This window comes from Alternaria infectoria, assembly GCF_024043175.1.
Source record: "Alternaria infectoria strain BMP 0036 chromosome Unknown scaffold_9, whole genome shotgun sequence".
Classification (NCBI taxonomy): Eukaryota; Fungi; Ascomycota; class Dothideomycetes; order Pleosporales; family Pleosporaceae; genus Alternaria; species Alternaria infectoria.
This window is the reverse complement of record NW_026250698.1, coordinates 470,405-482,906: the sequence shown is the minus strand read 5'-3', so window position 1 is coordinate 482,906 and position 12,502 is coordinate 470,405. Positions and strand designations below refer to the sequence as shown.

General features: G+C 53.5%; 4 protein-coding genes across 4 annotated transcripts; 1 reads left to right on the top strand and 3 right to left on the bottom strand.

Annotated features, from left to right (window-relative positions):
- Positions 1 to 1,369: 1,369 nt before the first annotated feature.
- On the bottom strand, positions 1,370 to 5,257 carry J4E92_006109 (uncharacterized protein; the record flags this gene model as incomplete). Its single annotated transcript, XM_051497483.1, has 1 exon — positions 1,370 to 5,257. The coding sequence occupies one exon, from the start codon at positions 5,255 to 5,257 to the stop codon at positions 1,370 to 1,372; it is 3,888 nt and encodes a 1,295-aa protein (XP_051352130.1).
- Positions 5,258 to 6,030: 773 nt separating this feature from the next.
- J4E92_006108 (uncharacterized protein) lies at positions 6,031 to 7,257 on the bottom strand (the record flags this gene model as incomplete). Its single annotated transcript, XM_051497482.1, has 5 exons — positions 6,031 to 6,037; positions 6,205 to 6,318; positions 6,370 to 6,491; positions 6,538 to 6,806; positions 7,071 to 7,257. 5 exons carry the CDS (start codon positions 7,255 to 7,257, stop codon positions 6,031 to 6,033), a joined length of 699 nt encoding a protein of 232 aa, XP_051352129.1.
- Positions 7,258 to 7,977: 720 nt separating this feature from the next.
- J4E92_006107 (uncharacterized protein) lies at positions 7,978 to 10,212 on the bottom strand (the record flags this gene model as incomplete). The annotated part of the gene is made up of 4 exons (XM_051497481.1): positions 7,978 to 8,944; positions 8,992 to 9,421; positions 9,471 to 9,992; positions 10,206 to 10,212. 4 exons carry the CDS (start codon positions 10,210 to 10,212, stop codon positions 7,978 to 7,980), a joined length of 1,926 nt encoding a protein of 641 aa, XP_051352128.1.
- Positions 10,213 to 10,952: 740 nt separating this feature from the next.
- J4E92_006106 (uncharacterized protein) lies at positions 10,953 to 12,125 on the top strand (the record flags this gene model as incomplete). The annotated part of the gene is made up of 1 exon (XM_051497480.1): positions 10,953 to 12,125. The coding sequence occupies one exon, from the start codon at positions 10,953 to 10,955 to the stop codon at positions 12,123 to 12,125; it is 1,173 nt and encodes a 390-aa protein (XP_051352127.1).
- Between the last annotated feature and the right edge of the window lie 377 nt (positions 12,126 to 12,502).

Sequence of the window (12,502 nt, the reverse complement as noted above, 5' to 3'; positions counted from 1 at the left end):
GTATGGCAGAGGAGAAGGCATCGTATTGAGGAACGGTAGATTTTCATGCGAACCACGGAAGTTGGTGCAGCGATCATGCGTTCCCATCCATGGGATTTTAGAAATGAGCAGAAGCGACTCGTCTACCGAGACATGTTGCAGAGCCAATTTGGATTTAAGCTCGCCGTATGATTGTCAAAAGGCCAGAAAAGCAGGCATGGAGTAAGCCTGGACGTAATTTTGGAATTTCAGTAGGAGGAGCACATCTCGACGCAATCATCAGTGGCGGCCTTGTAAATTTTCGGTTTTCTGTCTGCAAAACAGGATGCGAAGTAGATTTCGTGCAGCAAAGCCCATAATTTATAGAGAAACAAGAAGCAAGGCGCCAACTCAACAGCATCACCATTTTTGTTGTGCTTTTGCAAGAACGGAAGCAACCCAAAGACCAGACATGGCGAAGTATTCCGTTATTTTCGAGTACGAGGATAAAGTCCAGAAAACGAAGGACATGTTTCTGGTGTGTGCAGAAAGCCTCAGGAAGAGAAGACATCCAAACACGTGCGAGGTCTTTTGGTATCTTGGGGAAGAGATGGGAAAGGAAAGAGGTGAGTCCACAGGAAGGTTTTGTATCAACTCGAGATTGCAGTCCACACGCACACCATAGTCTCGTCATCGCAGAAATTTAGAGTGAAGCGCAAAGCCGGTGCCGCGAACATCGCTTGCTTCCACGGCCTTTCTTGGGGCTTGCTGCTAGAGTCGCGCTTGAGAAAGGGAGACATCTCCGTTTTCGTTGAAGATTTTATTCCTTCGCAAGCTTGCTCCAGAAACGCAAACATGTGTGGTTGCGTATGCGTTTTTGGCTTTTGGGCAGCTGTTCCGAAGCCACCAGTCATGCGATGTAGGACCCCATCTTTCGATTTGTGCAAAGCTCAGAGAGCGGGAGTCTCATTGCACCGTCTTCTCGGGTTTTGGAGAATGTGGCGAGGAAAGGTGCAGAGGCGTAGACATGGCTTAATGCCGGTGAGCGTTTTGAAAAAAAGAAGTAGGGAAGCACCCATCAGTAGCTGCCCCATAGTTTTGAGAAAGAACACCTGGAGAAAGATATGAACAGGAAGGCTTGGAAGCCTGGCAAGAAGGTTTATATACGCATCCAGGGACTGCGAGCACGTGAGCTTGTGTGGATAGCGATTCAGAATTGCGCCAGGATGGACTGATGTGAACGCATCGGAGCTCGTCGCATGCCCCGTCGCAAGCCGGTCCGTAAACACCCGTTGCAGCACAACACATCAACCACAACGGCGACTGAGCAGAGAAATGATCAATTCTTCGTACCAAAATTAGTCTACCACCAAAATACTATATGCACCTCTATATCCCACTATTCCTCCATCTACCGCTTGACCAACCCGGCAGCAGCAGCCTTCATCTCCGCCTCCTCATTCTTCTTCCTCTGGGCCTCAATCTCAGCCCTTGCTTTCCTCTTCTCCTCCTGTTGCAACTGATCCGGTCTTCGCTCGGCAATATCCTTTGGCTTGTTATCCGAGAAGAAGAACTTCAGACCCTTCTCAATGATGTAGCAGGCAACGAAGTCGAATGCCATGATGCTTGTAATCATGATCTTGAAGTCGGTGGTGAAGGGGACGAGCTTGAGCTTCTCGTTGAGTTCGGGGATGAACTCGGTGGCGCAGGAGAAGGCGACACCGGAGACGGAGACGAGACCCCAGTACATGCCCTTGTTTTCGCGGATGGACTCGCGGAAAGGTCGGCCTTGGTAGTTAATGGCAAAGGTGGAGATTTGTTGGATGAGTTGCAGGAGGTAGATTGCGGAGTTGAGCAGAGATGGCTCAAAGTCCTTCTCTAGATCTGGGTTGGGGTCCTTGGGCTCAACGCGCTGGACGTATTGACTGACGTAGATGAGGGTGATGATGTGGATAGCGAACTGTCCGAGTACGGAGCCGATGATGTATGTGTTGAAGATGTTGTGCTGGGGACGTTCTTTCGATAGCGTCTCGACGGTCTTTGCGCGCGAGATGGACAGGAAGCAAACACTCATCATCATACCGGAGATGGTGACCTGGCCGTCGCCGAACTTGATACCATCCAGGTAGAGGACTGACAGACTGTAGGCGGAGATCAAGCAGTTGAGAGCAAGAATCTTGTACATCTGGATTGTAGCGACGAGTGTGCAACGGCCTTGGCGGATAATGTTGGGAATGGCAACGACATTGGCGAGCTTAGAGGTGAAGGGCGCAGCGACGGAGGCATCACCAAGCTTGATGGTCGGAGGCTCACCGGCCAACTCTTCCATCTCTTGTGCCATCATCTTCTCTTGCATTTGCTGAGCGAAGTTGGCGGCGGCCTGAGGAGGCTGAACTTGACCAGGTTGCTGTTGAACAAGGGTACCAGTAGATGCCGATCCGTTAGCAACGCCGTTGGCTCCGGGAAGTAGACCCTTCCTCTTCGCTTGGTTCTCCATAGCCTTCTCGTAGTGAGGGTTGGTGGGACCAGGTGGGTAGAGATGCGCGATCATGATCGGAACGGGCGGCTGGGGCTGGTTGAATCGTGTCATGAGGTTGCACTGCTTCTCGTAGACGTTCTTCATCTGAGTGTTGCGGAAGTGCTCGCCAATCTTGTCAAGATCCTCGCGAGTACCGTTGAGAAGAGCGACACCAATGTGAGCCTGCTTCAGCGCACCAACATCGTTGGTGCCGTCACCAGCCATGAGTGTAGTGTAACCGCAGTCCTTGAGACCGAGAAGGATTTCCTCCTTCTGCTTTGGCGAGACACGAGCGTAGACCCAGGTGTATCGCAGAATTTGCTTCCATCCAGGCTGGCCAGCGAATTTCGAAAGGGCGTATCCAGTAAGACAGATGTCCTTAGACTTCAAGATCTCGGCGTCCAGAGGCTTTGTAGGGTCGACAGGAATGCTCACCTTGTCAACGCTGCGCCAGACAAGTTTCTCGCCGGAGTCGTCATTCTCAGGTGCATCAAGGATGTAGCAATCGCGGTCGACGATCTCGACCTGCTTGGCGACATGGACAGCGGTCAACGGGTTGTCACCAGTAATCATGACAACACGATGGCTGGACTCGTTGAGGGAACGGACAGCCTCGACAGCGTCAGGCTTGAGAGGGCACTGGAGGACGAGGAAACCAGCAAAGTGCAAGTCAGACTCGACTTGCTCACGCTTGAGGTCGTTGATGCGGTTCTGGCCCCACTCGCCCTCTTCGGAGATGAACTTGTATGCAAGAGCGAGGACACGGCCACCATTACGGGTGAAGTGCTTGAAAGTCTCTTCGTAGTTCGGCGGGGTGTTGACCAACATCTTGCGAATAGTCTCGGGCGCGCCCTTGACTGCAGCGATTGTGCTCTTGACCTTGCGGCCAGTCTTGGTGTTGTTGACGATGACGGTAGCGACGGAGCTCTGGCGTTTGAGAGCGGACGAGAATTGGAAGCGGCGACGGATGTGTACGAGTTCGGCTTGGGATTTGGGGGTAGTCATGGTGGCTTGAAGTGTGTCCTTCGCTCCGAGTTTCCAGCCGAGAGACTGGAGGGTTGCCTTTTCCATAGGCTCTCCAACAGTCTCACCATCGTCAAGTTTGACCAAGGCGTGAGCGGCGGCGAGCACCAGCGTTGTCTCCGTAGCGACGTCTGTAACCTTTGCGAGATCGGTGTGCGCGCCGTCTGCGGCAACTGTAGCTCCATCTTGTCCCAATGATAGCCCAGCAATGCCGTCCACGACCAAGTCTTCACCAGTCAGAGTGCCGGTCTTATCGAAGCAGGCAACGTCGACCTGCCCAGCGAAGGGAATGCGGAAGGGCTCGGTACAGAAGATGGCGTACTTGCTCAGAGCAGCGAGGGAGGTGTTGACAGCCAAGCTGAGCTCCATGGGAAGCTCGGGAGGGACGACGCTGGTAACGATGAGGACGCAGTCGAGGAGCAGCTTGTTACGCTGGCGGTCGAGTCTGACACCCTCCTGCCAGACGTACCACGAGGCAGCGACGGCGAAGACGGTAAGGAAGAGAATGAAGAAGAGGGCTTCGACGTTGTTGGCTGAGACGCGCTCGGTAGCGAAGATCATGGTCCTGACGAGGCTGCCCTGGTTGGTCTCGAAACCAGTCTTGATAACAACAGCAACAGCGCCCTTGTCCGGTGGTGGCGGGACTCCAGACGAAAGCCTAGTGACGTTGCCGCCATCCTCCTCAGCGTCGCTACCGTGCGAGACCTGGAGCACTTTGGTGCCGCCCCAGAGGAACGAGTTCTTGTCCAGACCCTCAGGCTCGATGCGCGCATCGCCAGGTCGCAATTGTACGGATTCCTTGAGCACCGGTGTGCTCTCTCCGGAAAGCATAGCCTCGTTTACAATCGCGGAGCCCTCGAGTAGGAGCATGTCGCATGCCACACCAGAGTCTTCCTTGGTCCGGCCTGCGCTGACGACATCGCCGGGTAGCAGCTTGTCGCTCATGATCTCCTGCCACTTCTTCTGCCTGTACACCAGAATCTCGTAGGGCTTGATGCTCATGCCGCGGAACTCGTTCAGGGTCCTCTGCCTCTGCCACACGACGGTGCTCTCGAAAGCGACCAGCATGAACAGCGTGAACAGCGAGTAGTACCAGTATTCGTCCAGCATCCACAGTCCAACGCAGAAGATCTGGAAGACGAAGAAGGGCGCGACGGCGTGTTCCTTGAACAGCTCGGTGAAGGTTGGGACGGGGATGTCGAACGCGTTGTCGCCATAGTGCTGGGTGAGGCGCTCAATCTCGGCGGGCGAGGTGAGGCCCTGCGTCTGCTGGAACGTCTTGAGCTGGGGCTTGGGTTCGATGTCGAGCGGGTAGGACAGCGGGGCGAAGGAGCCTTTCTCGGCGTCGTAGAGGAAACGGCGCTTCTGGAAGAGGAAGGAAAGGTTCGACTTTCCGCCCACATTGTCGCGCACCAATGGGACAATCTCAGCGGCACCCGCGTTCTTGACGGGCTGCACTTTGATAAGCGATGCCGAGCGCACGTCGCTGGCCGAGGTGGTGGTGAAGGCGCTCTTGAGGTTGACGTTCCAGTGCGTCATCAGCCAGAAGAGCGACTGGAAGGTGGTGATGCTGGCGACCCAGACAAAGGTCCATTCCGACGACTGGATGTACTGCTCGTAGCGCTGCGGCGAAAAGTATATGGCGGAGAAGGCGGGCCACACTATCAAAAAGGGCCAGATGTACGTGTGCAGCTGCAGCGGCAGCGGGTTGTGCAGGCTGGCCTGCTTGATCTGGGGGTTGTCGACAAGCGGGGCCATGGTTGTGGTTGTCGTGTCCAGACGAACGTCAGTCCTCGAAGATTATTGAGACCCTTTGCCTTCGCGCCCGCCGCCGTCGGCGCTACTTTGCCCGATGCACGTGGCGGAACATTCACGAACACGGAATGAAAGCGGATTAGCGTCCGCCGTGATTGGTCCGTCTGCTCAACTCCTCAATCTCGAAACGTTCTGTTTTTACCGTGAAAGGCTTCACTCTCTTTATTCTACATCATCTATCAAACAATGAAGACTCCTTGGTGGTCGCGGGAACCCCCGCCAGCAACCCTCTGCAAAGCGCCAGCCCTCGCAGCCGCATCACCTCTGCCCAGATAGCATCCATCCGATCTTCGAAAAACGTATCCGTCCATGCGACATGCCGCATTTCATGCTCAAGATGCTGTCTACTCCTAATCTGCCTCTTCCCACACAGTTCTGATAGCTGCGCGATCCACCACATGCGCTCTTCGCCTGTCGCAACACAACTCGCAACAACCAGAATCCAAAGCAACATATTCAAATTCTTCTCTCGTCTCCATACTTCCAGCATCGGTGCATTCGGTCGATCTAAAGCCGTACGTAGCCGGATAAGAAGGATGGTGAAGATCTTCGTGTTCAGTGGCAGAGCACGAAGTACCGCGTACACGAAGATGAGGGCTGCTGCAAGTAGGGCCTCAACCACACTCGCTGCATCTGCTCTAGCCTTGAGATAATCGTAGCAGTCGCTTTGTTCGTCATGCATACTCTGGTCAAAGTGCAAGAAGTTGTGTGAGTAATCAGGTACTGAAAGGGTCGTGAACTGTGTTTCGTAGAGGAGATTGCTGAGAGTGAGGCGCTCCACACGACCAATCCAGTGCGAAGACACTACTAGAGCGAGACGATGGATTCGATAAAAAATGTTGAAGCAGTCGACCGCGCCGCAAGTAAGGTGGAGCAGTGACGTGGGCGACGTTTGGGCCGCTTCTTCTTTGAGCTCGTCCGGCAAAGGAGGCGTATCCGGGTCCAGACTGATTTGCGGGAAAGATGGATGCGCGCGAGAGACTGCTGCAGAGTGAAAGTCCATCCTGTCAGGTGGTTCAGCGATGAAATTACGCCACAGGTGGCATTGAGCTTACCATATGATGCCACGCAGCAAGCCATCGTTGTGTCCAAAGGCAAACAGCCCACCTCGCACTTTCACCATACGTTCCAATGCTGTCATGTGAAGTCGAGCCGCTTCGTAGTCTCCAAGAAGATTCTGGAACAGTTAGCATGGGTCATTTTACGAGAAGAAGTGCTTGTACCTCGAGATTTGCCAAAGTCAATACAGTGCCGACCACCTCATCAGATAAGTATCCTCCAGACATCGCAAGTTTGTAGTTGACGGCCTTGATCGCTTCATTCTTGTGCTTGAGTTTGCACACTCTCAAGTCAGCGAGTTCATTGGCCAGCATGCCGTATAGTGCCCAGCTTGCCAGAGTTGCGTGCAGCAAGCCGGCATCACTCAAGATGAGTGACTTCCACGTGTGCTGGGCATCGATGGCGACTGCATTGCTCTTGGGTGCACTCTTATCTGTCTTTGGTGTCAGCTAATGGGCCCCTTGGCTTCAGAATCCGCCCTCGTAGTTGGACAACGTGCATCGACTCTACGTACACAATTGGAATAGCGCACCCAGCTCTGGAGTTCCAGGTATGGGTGAAGCCTTGAAAGGATCTATCCGATCATTATCCAGGCCGCACTTCAGCACTAACCTTGCTGCCAGTGTTTCAGCCGGGGGTTTTCTCTTGTGTTTGCCATCTTCCCCAGCTTTCGCAAATGTTGTTGCTCCCGACCTACCTCTCAGATCTTTCGGCCTTGCTGCGCCCTTCTCTCTCGCTCTCCGTGCGTCTTCCCTCTCTCTGCTATTGGCCTTCTCTTTCTTGATTCGAGGTTCGGATACCCGAAATCGGTTCTTTAGCTTCTTCTTCGCCATGGCCGTGCTGATCGAAGAGTGCTGAGACGGGTTGATCCGCGGTCCAGCCATCTTCATATCGAAGTGATTGCGCATCACCAGCCGCCGGATCATGCATCGTTCCGCACCAGCTGGGTTATATGGCTTATCCGTCGTTACAAAGAATTCGTACTCGCGCTCCATGATTTTCGTGAGCCCTGTCGGTGGATCTGATGGGAGGGGTATCCGTACTTCAGAATTAGAGCTACGCGGTCACCAAATGATGGCTTGCGCCGAAAATAAGGGAATGTGGCTGGGCGTTTGAGATATCTCCTGTATATCCAATGTGATACTTCGGCCTCCAACTACCACACCTCGTTATGTGCAACCATAAGCCACCCCATCGGCCGAAGCAGCAACCTATGCCCGGGGATCAGCTCGCGTAAGTGGTATCGAGTGTATGGGAAGTCATCTTGGTTGGCTTATATAAGACCTATGCTGATTACGGCAGCGGGGTCGACATGCGAGGCACCGTGCCATTGGACAACAGCAACATAAGACGTGCGCCTCGTACGCGATAAGCCTCGGGCTTTCCGCCGATGTTTGAGGCGACTGAAAAGGAAACGCGGGGGGCCAAAACTCGTATTCTGGTAGCGACACGCGTGGGCAAATTATTCATGCAGCCCTACAGCGCCTCGGGAATGATGGCTGCTGCATTCGGGGATATCTCTACTCTATACACAACGCCTCTACAACCCCGAGTTGAATGCCACACCTTCAACGCCAACAGCCTACCCGAGACCGTTTCCACATTTATTTGCCCTTGTCCTCTCTCAGACTAACAATCTGGTTGAGTACAATCTTGTCCTCCGTAGAATCGATATCGACACAGAAATAAGCAGTGCGCAGTGCCTGGAAGCGCACAAGAGCATCCGACGATCCACTCAGATCAAGTGAAGTCTCGCTGATGAGGTCCTTGATGCCCCGCTCGATGACAGCCTTGTCATGGATGATTTCGGAGTTGGGGTTGAGATCGTCAGCCCAGCCGCCCGTCTTCCAGTCCAGTGTGTTGGGTGACTCGGTCTTGAAGAGCGAGTTGTACAGACGTGCTGTGACGGGAACGGCTGTCGCCACGTCCACCCATTGAACGTAGGCTTTCGGCTTCTCCGTACCCGGTACCTTGACAGCCTTGATCTCAGACACGTTGCCGTTCTCGTCCTTGGAGAAAGATGTCGCACGGATTGCGAATGGGACATTGTATAGACCCACGGCTTTGTTTGGCGCCAGACGGAAGTAGTCGGCGCTGTCCTCTTCTCTGAAGTCGCTGCGATCTATGTAAACGGCGCTCCCAATCTTCACCTTGCGCTCGCCGGGTATGGTGCCCTTGGGATCGTAGGGTACTGTTATCTCTTGTTCGTCCTCAGTCGCAAAGTCTTCGATGACTACTTTGATAGGATCGAGCACCATCATCTGGCGCGGCACGGTTCGCTCGAGGTGTTTGCGAATTGAAGCTTCAAAACGTGGAGGCTCGATTTCCGAAAGCGCATCTGTAACACCGAGCTCGTCGACGAAGTTGAGCATGGCCTTGGCTGGAATGCCGCGACGGCGCAGAGCCACCATGGTGAAGAGTCGGGGGTCGTCCCATCCTCGTACTACGCCAGGTATCTTCTTTGTCTCGACTGTGCCGTCCGCGTTCTTCTTCTCGACGGTTGTACCTTCCACGAGCTGGAGGATGCGTCGCTTCGAGAGGATCGTGCCGCCAACGCTTAGACGTCCGAACCTACGGGAGATTAGCATGGGTGAGTCTAGGTGGGAACCGTCACTTACTCTCGCTGCATTGGTCCCTTTTCCTCCGACTTGGGTACTTTCATGTCCAATTGCTCCAGTAGCCAGTCGTAGGAAATACGCGACTGGCGGAACTCGACTGTACACAACGAATGGCTGATTCCCTCGAGAGCATCGCAAATGCAGTGGGTGAAGTCGTAGGTAGGGTAGATTCTCCACTTGTCGCCAGTTCGGTGGTGGTGGTTCTCTTTGACAACGCGGTAGGCGGGCAGATCCCACATCTGCGGGTTGCCCTCATCCGGGTCCGTCAACTTCTGCTTCATGCGCAAGAAAGCCTCTCCAGCCTGGTATTTGCCATCGCGCATCGCCCGGAACTCCGTGAGGGACTCTTCGATCGGCCGCGTGCGGTGTGCGCAGCCATAGCGTTTGCCTCTGTTGTCGGGTCCTCCGCGCTGGTTGTTGATCTCTTCGCCTGCGCCAGATTTAGTACTGCGCATATGACGATAGCTATGCGGACTTACGTGAGCAGTGGCACACATAGGCGCCGTCCTTTTGGATGAGCTGCTCTGCAAGTTCGTACAGCTTGTCAAAGTTGTCGCTGCTGTATGTAATCTTCCACGGCTCGAAGCCTAGCCACTTGACGATATCCAGGATGGCAGTGAAGTAGATCTCGTCCTCCTTCTCCGGGTTGGTGTCGTCGTATCGCAGGTAGCACTTGCCATTGTGATGCTTTGCGAAGCCAAAGTCGACGGCGATGGCCTTGGCGTGACCGATGTGGAGGAAGCCGTTTGGTTCGGGAGGGAATCGGGTTCTGACTTCTGACACGGGCTTCTCTTCGTAGATGCGCTTCAGCCAGCCCTCAGAGAAGATGCTCGTCGGCTCGCTCTTTGTGGTAGGTTTTGCCTGCTCTTTGGGTCGGAGGGCATGCTCGGCCTTCTTGGCCTTTGCTGCGGCTTTCTTCGCAGCCTTCTCGAGCGCACGCTTCGAAGGGCCCTTCTCCTCCTCGGCGGCCGGTGGGGCGGGAGCTGTAGGTTCCGCCATGTCTGCGCGACGTCAGTACACGTGTTGTCAAAGATGCGTCGTGCAGAATATACACGTGACTTTACAGCAGAAAGAAGACGCGTCGAGTTCGTTACTTACCAGGAAAGTGTCGTGGTTGCGGAGCTCGTGTGCTGCGGGAGGGGCTCTATCAATAACTTTGGAGGGGCATTGACTCAAACGCGCTACACCAGCCACACCCCTAACGCCACACTAACACGGCATCTCAACTTCCCCTGCCTGCTGCCCTTCCATCACACACGCTGGACCACTCATTCCCGGATCGTGATCGGATGCGCTTCAATCGAATTCCTAGTCTACATGGCTGTCGGCGACCCCAAAAGCCTCATTTGACGTGCATCAGGAACCCGATACCTTCACGGCACCGCCCTCACGACCAGACTTATAAACCATCTAGCAGTCGAGAATGTCGAAATCACAACGAACGTACTGTGAATCTCTCGTCACGGCACAGCTACAGTCACGCTACAGCCTTGATATGTTGAGACATGGAATGTACTGCGAAACAAGACCATGAACACAACACAAAGCGGATTCAGAGCTTAGACACGAATCCGGCAACATGATATCCAGGATTGACATAGAAATACTCTAGTGGTAACTATGGGTTCGGTTCGTGTACGACTAACTTCATCTCCGACAGTGTTTCCAGCTTCAACATGCAACTTCGCCCCTTCCAAAGCATCGTCAACTCTGCAGGTCGGAAATGCCGTCCTTCGGTATTGGCACGAGGCATGGAAGGTGCACTTGGAGCTATGTCAACTTCAATCTCCAGACGTGAAACATGTAAAACAGCAAAACTCAGCGACCAGCATGCCACTCTTGGTGCATACCCGATCCTTAACTATTTCTCACGACAGATGCTCAACGCGCGCCAATCTTTATATCGCTCCTTATTTCGCACACGCTTTCCTGCCCAACGAATCACATCAAACTTCCCATCGATGGTGACCACAAGAAACAAAAACTATACCTACGACAACGCCCCTCAGGAGCAAGGCGGAATGGGGCCAACAACAGAGTCACTCGATAATCGGCGAGCAAGGCAAGCGCATCTTCTCCTTTCGAAACACTACGAGCCCGTCATCTCTGAGGTACTCAACGAAGAGATACCTAAGTACAAAAATGGCACTACCATTAGTGCAACAGATCGTGTGAAGTATATACGAGAATGCGCACGAATACTCGCTTCAGAACCGCCTATACTGCTAGCGGCAGTCGACGGCGACTTGGTGCGCCGCATGCGGACTGATTCTGAATTGAAGCGAGAATACGACCTCATCTGCAAGAATGCAGCAAAGCAGCCGTCCATATACATACACCAATTCGCAGACCTGAATGGTATTCCGCCTACTCCTAATCAAATGCTTATCATCTGCAATTGGATAGCCGACTACATAGCCGATAATCTGGCAGAAGGCAAAGCTTCCGAGCAGCTCTGGCAGATAGACAACGTCTCCCCGGGAAGACCGCTGATTAACCAGCAAGACTCTGCCAAAGGCCACCGCAAGTATCTCTACACGACGCATTCCAGTCGATCAAAGAAGCGTGTCGGTACCCTCGAACTTTTCTGTCAAGGTACCCAGAAACGTTGGCAGGAGACGCCAGCATCACTACGCGATACACCCCTTCGATATCCTCTTGGGGAGTGTGGATATTCTGAAAACTCGGAAAATCGTCTGAAAGAGCACCGCCAACGGAAGTCATCCAACTACATAATGAACCTAGTCGAGGACATATCCACCCACCTCCACAACATCGGCATGTTTGAACAACACTTCAAAATGCACCAGTATATTGTCTATCTCATCGACCGGCGGGAACAAGTAGAGATCGCGGAGATCTTTTGCTCCGCATTACTTCGAGTTTGGGTGAGTAGCGGCGGTGGTTTCAACTCGTACCCTGCTGGGCTTAGCGTCAACTCTTCGAAGAAGGTCAGCAATATTGACTGGGCTTCGTACGAGATGAACACCACCTTGCACTCCCCCATCACCGAAAACATGAGGATGCAGCAGCTCAGAGCAGATGAGTACCGACAAGCACTGGAGTGGACGAATGACAACACTGTAGACTCGGAGACGGGAGAGTCAGCAAGCCAGGAAGAAGAGTGCATGTAAGTTGAACTACTGAAGGGCTCGATCAGGTACTGACGTAGCGATTCTAGTGCTCATCTCTCACAGCTGTCGATGTAAACCTACTACCCTTGACTATGACTGCTATATCCTAACGTAGTTCTCATTACTACACCTTGCTAATTTGTGTGAAATCGAAATATTTCCCGCTCCGAATATCACGATGTCCATTCCGTTGTGTCGCAAGTGATGTTCCGAGGTCGCCCCCCTTCGAGCCCCATAATCCCACGTCACAGTGTCGTGTATGGCCACTCTTTCAGAATCAAACCAGACAGAGCGCATCTCGCTACCAAACACGACGATGGTGTGCAATGCAGGCAAATCTGCAACGTCGCTTCTCGAAGGCCACTATTCCAACCTCC